Raw genomic sequence first — 7219 nt, forward strand, 5'->3', positions numbered from 1 at the left:
TTGTGTTTGCGCACTGTAATATGTCCCGAGTAGTTGAATTGTCTCAAGTCTTAATACGCAGCCATTGTATACTATTTAATAACCTAATCCCGACAACTACTTTATCTAAACATAAAATTTTAAAAAGCACTAATTGGTAAGTCATTGGCCCCTAAAATACCTCTTTGATGTATTATCATATTGTAAGTCAATTGGTAAGGTTGGTGGCGCATTGGCGATTATATGAATGATTAATTTCTTACGGCACCATTGTCTATGGTCGGTAGTGACAACTGGCCTGTCCACCTATCTACTTGTAGGGGTACTGGTCCTTAGCTTACTTGTTGTTACTATTTGTAGATATTTCTTGAGTAAAAGAACACTTTCTTGCTGGTCGGATCGGAATTATTTTATTTCAAAAATGTGTCGATATATATACAAAAACTAGGAATAATATTATCCAATGAAATAATTACAGTGCATATTCATAAATTCTTTCGTCCAAAGAAAACGCTTACTTTTCCACCAATAGAAAGTTACACAATTTACAATGATAAAAATTATGATTCAGCCAATTAAAAGTTATACATTACAATTGAAAATATTTAGGAAATTAAACTACGAATTAAATGTTCGATTTTTCGACCAATGACGACGCCGCAATTTCGTATGTTCATTTCGGGTGTTGACACGAAAATCCGATAGAGCGCGCTGGGTAAGCGCCGTATGCGCTTGCCGATTTTCGCGTAGTATAAATAGCTCCCGAATTTGGTTTTTAATTTAGTAGGAGCGCGTCTCTGGACGTCGACGCATGTATGAATAATAATGTAGAATGCAATTCCTACATACTAACTAACCTACTCTAATCCAACCATAACAGAAAAAAAAAGCCAAATAAACAACATTTGACAGCAAATTGACAGAATGTGATCACATTGGTCGAGAGCTTCGTTAATCTGTGATATTCACTGTGGATTTGCGAAAACTTGGCGTTTTGAATGTCGACGAAACTGTTATCGGAATTTTGGAAGTAAAATTAAAGTGGAAATAAGTGGTTAAGTGTAATAGTGTTGTATTATAAATAAGGATATTATATTATTCATTACTTTATAGTGCACAACATAGCTAAGTTATTAGCGAATCGCATGAAATACGTAAATCTAAGGTTTGTTTATCGTTTTTCCTACAACCATTGGAATAGGCTATGCAGGATAATTACAAAAAAGCAACAATTTATTTATTTAATTTGTCATAGATAAATGAATTGATTTATTATAAGATTAGAGTATTATATATATTTATTTTATTAAGCGTCGTCTACAATTATTTAAAACTCCTCTTGGCTTTAGCTTCGGCTGCATCGCTGGCTTCGACGAATGTACGCTTCAATTTGTTCTTTCTGCTCTCCTTGTATTTAGCGGATACTTTTTCAGCTAACTTAGCTATCCTTTTCATAGTTTGCGCTGGGTACCTGATATGAAAAATTATCGATATTAACTCTCGAGTTTCTTGCCGGTTCTTCAACCGGTGGTATCTTTTCGTTTAATACAATTCTGTAAACAAATTATTCAATAGTACTTGTAAAAGTGTACTCGAATGATGTATACTTTTAAGTTTGATTAATATTCACTTGATTGAAAACATTTATGAGATTAAATTTAAGATGTACATTATAATCATCAAGCAACCTATACTCTATTCCAACCATAAGAGAAAAGCAAAATAAACAACATTTGACGGCAAATTGACGCGATATCATTGGTCGAGAGCTCGATTAGTCTTTGATATTCACTATGGATTTGCGAAAAAATGGCGATTTAAACGTCGACGAAACGGTTGTCGGAACTTTGGAAGTAACATTAAGGTGGATATAAGTAGTTAAGTGTAACAGTGTTGTTTTATAAATAGAGATATGTTAATCGTAAACTCTCAGTAGTGCACAATATAGCTGAGTTATTAGCGAATCGCTTGAAATACGTAAATCTAAGGTTTATCTTTAATTCCTACTTGTATTGGACTAGGCTATAGATGGCAATTAATTTTCATTTTTTTATTCTGTATACACATCAATAGTTAAAACTAAATAAATACATAATTTACTAAAAATCTTCAATAAAAAATATTCTATCCTTCATGACAATAATATGTTTACTAATCATATTGATGAATTTCCAATAAAGGAGGTTATTTATATGGTTGTTTTATTTTATGTTTACCCCAGAACTACATCATTTGAGAACAAAAATATTTTTGTGTTCGGTAATGTGCATTCATGTGCATCTCAATCGATAATTGGGGTTAAAACCCAGGTAAAAAGTGTTGAATTTTCTCATATATTTTTTTTAATGCTTTGGATGGCGAACGAACATATGGGCCACCTGATGGTAAGTGGTCACAACCACCCATAGACAAAAGAGCTGTAAGAAATATTAACCATTCATTACATCACCCGTGCGCCACCAACCTTGGGAACTAAGATGTTATGTCCCTTGTGCCTGTGATTACACTGGCTCGCTCACCCTTCTAACCGGAACACAACTATACAGAGTACTGTTATTTGGCGGTAGAATATATGATGAGTGGGTGGTGCCTACCCAGAAGGGCTTGCACAAAGCCTTACCACTTTGCACAATTTGTATTTATAATTTATCTCATGGCAAATGTTGTGTATGTATGTATGTATCCATCAAACAGCAAAGTGAGAGGAAGGCTTGGAGCTTATTCCACCACACAATTACCGGCTGTTGCTTTCCTTCACTACATGTAAACATAATTAAAATGAAAGCAAAGTTCGAGCTTATATTTTTGTTAAAAAATTTTAACTGAATATTCTTGTAGGTAATAATATATTTTTTTTAAAAGTACCAGCATGGCCGACTTAAGGCATTACCAAAAACTTCCTATAACTCAATTCGTCTGGTTGGGTTTGCTGTTCTATCAAATTATGGGCACTTGTGGCTCACATATTTGTACATATTCCCTATTATAAGTCTCTCTTGCGACCCAATATCATATGATGCACTTTTAACATTAAATTATATTGACCTGCAACCCAAAAACTCGATATTTGTGAAGAGCTGAGCCAACGTAATGAGCTCCTCTTCATCAAAATCCTCCTTGTGTTCCTGCATGAAGCTTCGTCGCACTTCCCACTGTTCATCCGACTCATGCTCCGTGCGGAGTGCATCTATGTCTATCGAGGGTTTCATAACTGTAATTTGAAAAAAAAAAAATGTTATAGAAATAGAATTTATTAAATACGTGAAAATTTACTTTATTTAACAAGACAGTTATAATAACAGGATGCTATTCTATTAATATGGTATGATTAGTAAAGGGGGGTATAAAAATAAAGTTACGTTTAGTTTTCATTTTAGTTTTGCGTCGTAACATAAAACTTTTAAGACAAATACCTTTCGAGAATTCTTATGCTCAATAATACAATTTGTTTAAAAAGAGTCAACGTATAACTTGATATATTTAATTAAAAATAAAATTGCGATTTTTTAATTTAAACCTTATTTTTTTGCTATTTTGTTTATGATCAATATTGATTTGACTTTGATTGCTGACAGTGACAGACTGTTTTATTTTTTTTAATTAAAGATCTTTGGATACCAGTCTTTTGCTTACATAAGCATCTAATACACGTTGGTTCCGCCAGCTGGGCAATTGATGGCAGGCTTTGGTCAACTAGCCGAATAGAGTCAATTTTCGTGTACAATAAATTTTAATAGAACAATGATTGTTAATTTTTTTCTTTTAAATCAATTTGTTATATTTTAATTGTTTATACAAGTAATCTTTTATAAGCACACATAAAGGTATTTATTTACCCTGCATGGAAGTTTATTTTTGATTAATATTTTTTATTAACTTATTATTTATTATTAATAAATGACTAAAATTTAATCGTTTGTTCCATTAATTGTACCTTCCAATTGGACCAACTTGTAGTAGAGGCTAGAAGACCAAAAGACTTGAATCCAGGGTCGATAAGTCAGCGCAGATTTGACAAGTGACCGCCTTTATAATATGTCAATATGACATCAAAACAATAATAATAACCTACAAATTTTACAATTATGATTTTTTTAGAACATTTCAAGCAAGATATTATTTTTCCCATCCTTATTTAAGTTTAATAAAAGAAAATAATAATAATAAAAAAAAACAAAATAAGAAAGAACTAAGTAATAAGAAAAAGGGTAAATATGTCTCTATTTAGACTAACAAACATGTTATATTTAAAAGAATGATTTAATTGGTGGCAGGGTCTTGTACGAGCCCGTCTGGGTATCTATGGGCAATGGTGACCGTCTGACTGGTATATATAATAAAAGAATACCAAAAGTTACAATGTTAGGTCATCCATTAATTTTTGTAGTGTATCTCTATTTGTGATCATCAGACAGATGTCTGGTACAAATAGTTTTCTCTACTGTGAAATTGCTGAAGACGGATGCCGTCTAGATAGACAAATATGTAATAAATGTACTGATTGGTACAAACTGTTTGTTACAGAAAACTTATAAACAATGGAACCATTAAAAGTACACATACAGTTTGGTGGTGGAGCGGAACTGTTATTTGATAAAATAAAGAGGAGAGAAGTTGAATTGCCAGCATTAAAAAAGTATTACCCAGATTGCAAGCATGAAAAATGGTTGATAAAAGACCTCCTTGTGTGGATTAAAGATAATCTACTTAAGGAGAGACCGGAGTTATTTTTACAAGTAAGTTTTACTCAATTTTTATTGATAGCCAAACTAATTGCTTAGTTGGTAGCTGGTAAGTCTGCCATATATTGTTGTGTTCACTTATTAGTGCAAAAATTTCCGGTATGACCATTTCATTTTCTTAAAAATAATCGGCCAAAGGTTTAATGTTTAAGTGTTAATTGTAGACAATTTTGTTATATGTAACGTTTTTTGTACTCTATCTACTCCCAGTCCGAATGAATGACTAGAACTTTATTGGCAAATAAGAACTCTCGGCCAAAATCGTAAAATCAAAGTATATTGTGAAATCTGTGAAATTGGGCTAGACAACCCTTTGTGGCTAAAGCATGAGAAAAAAGTGTTGAACCACCAGAAATGGGCTAGATTCTGCCCGAAAGGAGCTAGAGAGACACCATCTGTAACCTATACTAAAGTGTAAAATGAGGTCATACCTCACATAAAATTTTCTTGGAACTGAATCAAGATTTAACTCCATAGGATAAGACGAAGGGGTTCTTTATCCGTTTGCAAGATTTGATCTGACCAAACAAACATTGCAAGTTAAATTAAAGTTTGTAAATTACATTTTTCTATTTTATATGTTGGAAGAAGAGCATATAGGCCACCTGATGGTAAGTGGTCATGCCCACCTATAGACAATGGTCCTGTAAGAATTATTAAGGTTTGACTACCAAGATCCTTGTGCCTGTTACACTCACTGACCCTTCAAACCGGAACACAACAATACTGAGTACTGTTGTTTGACGGTAGAATATCTGATGAGTGGCTGCTACCACAAAGCCCTACCACCAAGTAAATGGCATATTTTACAACTATCAATGTTCCCTTGCTTCTGTTACAGGGTGACTCGGTCAGGCCGGGCATATTGGTGCTCATCAACGATGCGGATTGGGAACTCTACGGGGAGCTGGATTATGAACTGCAACAAAACGATACCATAATGTTCATATCTACGTTACATGGAGGATAAATAAATGATTATATATTTTGTTTTTTATTATATCTTTAGTTTTAGTTAATGCTCCATTATCTAGGAGCGGTCGCAGCTATATGCCCCCCCCCCATTGTCATATTTCTTAAATATGGCAGCGTGGTATTTATTATCAAATTTAAATATACTTTATTGAAGTAGGCTTTTACAAGTACTTTTGAATCGTTATTTAACAAACTATTTAAAGTAAAGCTACCACCGGTTCGGAATGTAGATTCTACCGAGAGGAACCGGCGCGAAACTCAGTAGTTACTCTTTTTCGACATCTAAAAATACAGTCATGTTAGTCAAATACACTTATATACAATACAAGTATTCAGGAATAATATTATATTTCTACCAGTCATTGTTTTTTTTTAAATTGGAACCAGAAAAATTCCGAAGATTAACAAATCAAACATATTTAACCTCCTTATATAAGTATAGTCGCCCCTACAGGCCCCTCACCTTATGAGGCCCTGGTGCACCGCACCGCAACCTGCATAGGCCCAAGGAGAATATTACTAATACGATTTATGGCGTCGGTGCAATATATTACACGACAATATCCTAACATTTGGCATTATAATAAGATGCTGTCCATTGGATAAACTGTTTTTTTAGTAAATATAATACATTTTAATGCAATATTTTTAATTTATCATATGTGTGTGATATATTATTGTAATCTACATCTTAGCCAATATTATAAAGAGGAAAGATTTGATTGTTGATAAACACAAATACTACTAAAACGATTTAAGAAAATATTTATATATTATAAATAAAATGAGCCATACTTTATTTAAAAAATCAAATGTCTTTTATTCAAGTAAACTTTACAATAAAGCTATTTTGAATGGTCAATATTTAAACTGGACCACCGTTTTGAACAGCAGACTCTCGTGACAGGAAACATCGAGAAACTCGCATAGTTGTTCCTATAAATAAATAAGTTAGCAATATGTCCCGTTCTAACGAAAGTACTGTTCCCGAAACGAGGTCCGAGTTTAAGACGTCAATAATCAGTGCTAGAGCAGAAACGCTCCCCTCCTCACCGACTACGTTCTGAGCCGAGGTGCGGTCTCATATGACACCTTCAGGACGAACGTGACTCGGTGCCCGAGAGGGCTCAAACTTCAAGGCTGAGTTCAGTACTCGCAACATCGACGACGCTGTAAAAGCCAGTGGCGTAAATTTATTATGGTGCAAGCTTGAATCTGACGACCAACCCTTATAACACGAGTAGAGCTGCGAAAAGTAATAGTCATAAAAAAACGAACAAATTAACCTTTATAAACTCTGTAAATGAATCTAAAAACATCGAAAAAATATTTAAAATGTCTAATGTAACACGCGTCTGAGATTAATTTACAATTTAATTTGACAGACATATTGTGGGGTACTCCTGGGATTAATATCTGTATTCATAAAAAACGACCCTCCTCAAAAGTTTGAGTACTACATGCTAATGGAACAGTCCCTCTTGATTTTTCTTATAATTTATTCATTTTAATGTAACATTTAA

At 33.4% G+C, this 7219-nt stretch overlaps 2 protein-coding genes across 2 annotated transcripts; one reads left to right on the top strand and one right to left on the bottom strand.

Annotated features, from left to right (window-relative positions):
* Positions 1-1194: 1194 nt before the first annotated feature.
* On the bottom strand, positions 1195-3535 carry LOC113393715 (partner of xrn-2 protein 1-like). Its single transcript, XM_026630741.2, has 3 exons — positions 3393-3535; positions 3025-3190; positions 1195-1450 (listed from the first exon to the last, which is right to left on the bottom strand). Exons 2-3 carry the CDS (start codon positions 3186-3188, stop codon positions 1303-1305), a joined length of 312 nt encoding a protein of 103 aa, XP_026486526.1. The 5' UTR covers positions 3189-3190; positions 3393-3535; the 3' UTR covers positions 1195-1302.
* Positions 3536-4514: 979 nt separating this feature from the next.
* On the top strand, positions 4515-5718 carry Urm1 (Ubiquitin-related modifier 1; the record flags this gene model as incomplete). The annotated part of the gene is made up of 2 exons (XM_026630740.2): positions 4515-4715; positions 5563-5718. Coding segments are annotated over 2 exons (330 nt in total), but the record flags the coding sequence as incomplete, so codon positions are not given.
* Between the last annotated feature and the right edge of the window lie 1501 nt (positions 5719-7219).

The sequence above is a fragment of the Vanessa tameamea genome, chromosome 31, assembly GCF_037043105.1.
Source record: "Vanessa tameamea isolate UH-Manoa-2023 chromosome 31, ilVanTame1 primary haplotype, whole genome shotgun sequence".
In the NCBI taxonomy this organism is placed as follows: domain Eukaryota; kingdom Metazoa; phylum Arthropoda; class Insecta; order Lepidoptera; family Nymphalidae; genus Vanessa; species Vanessa tameamea.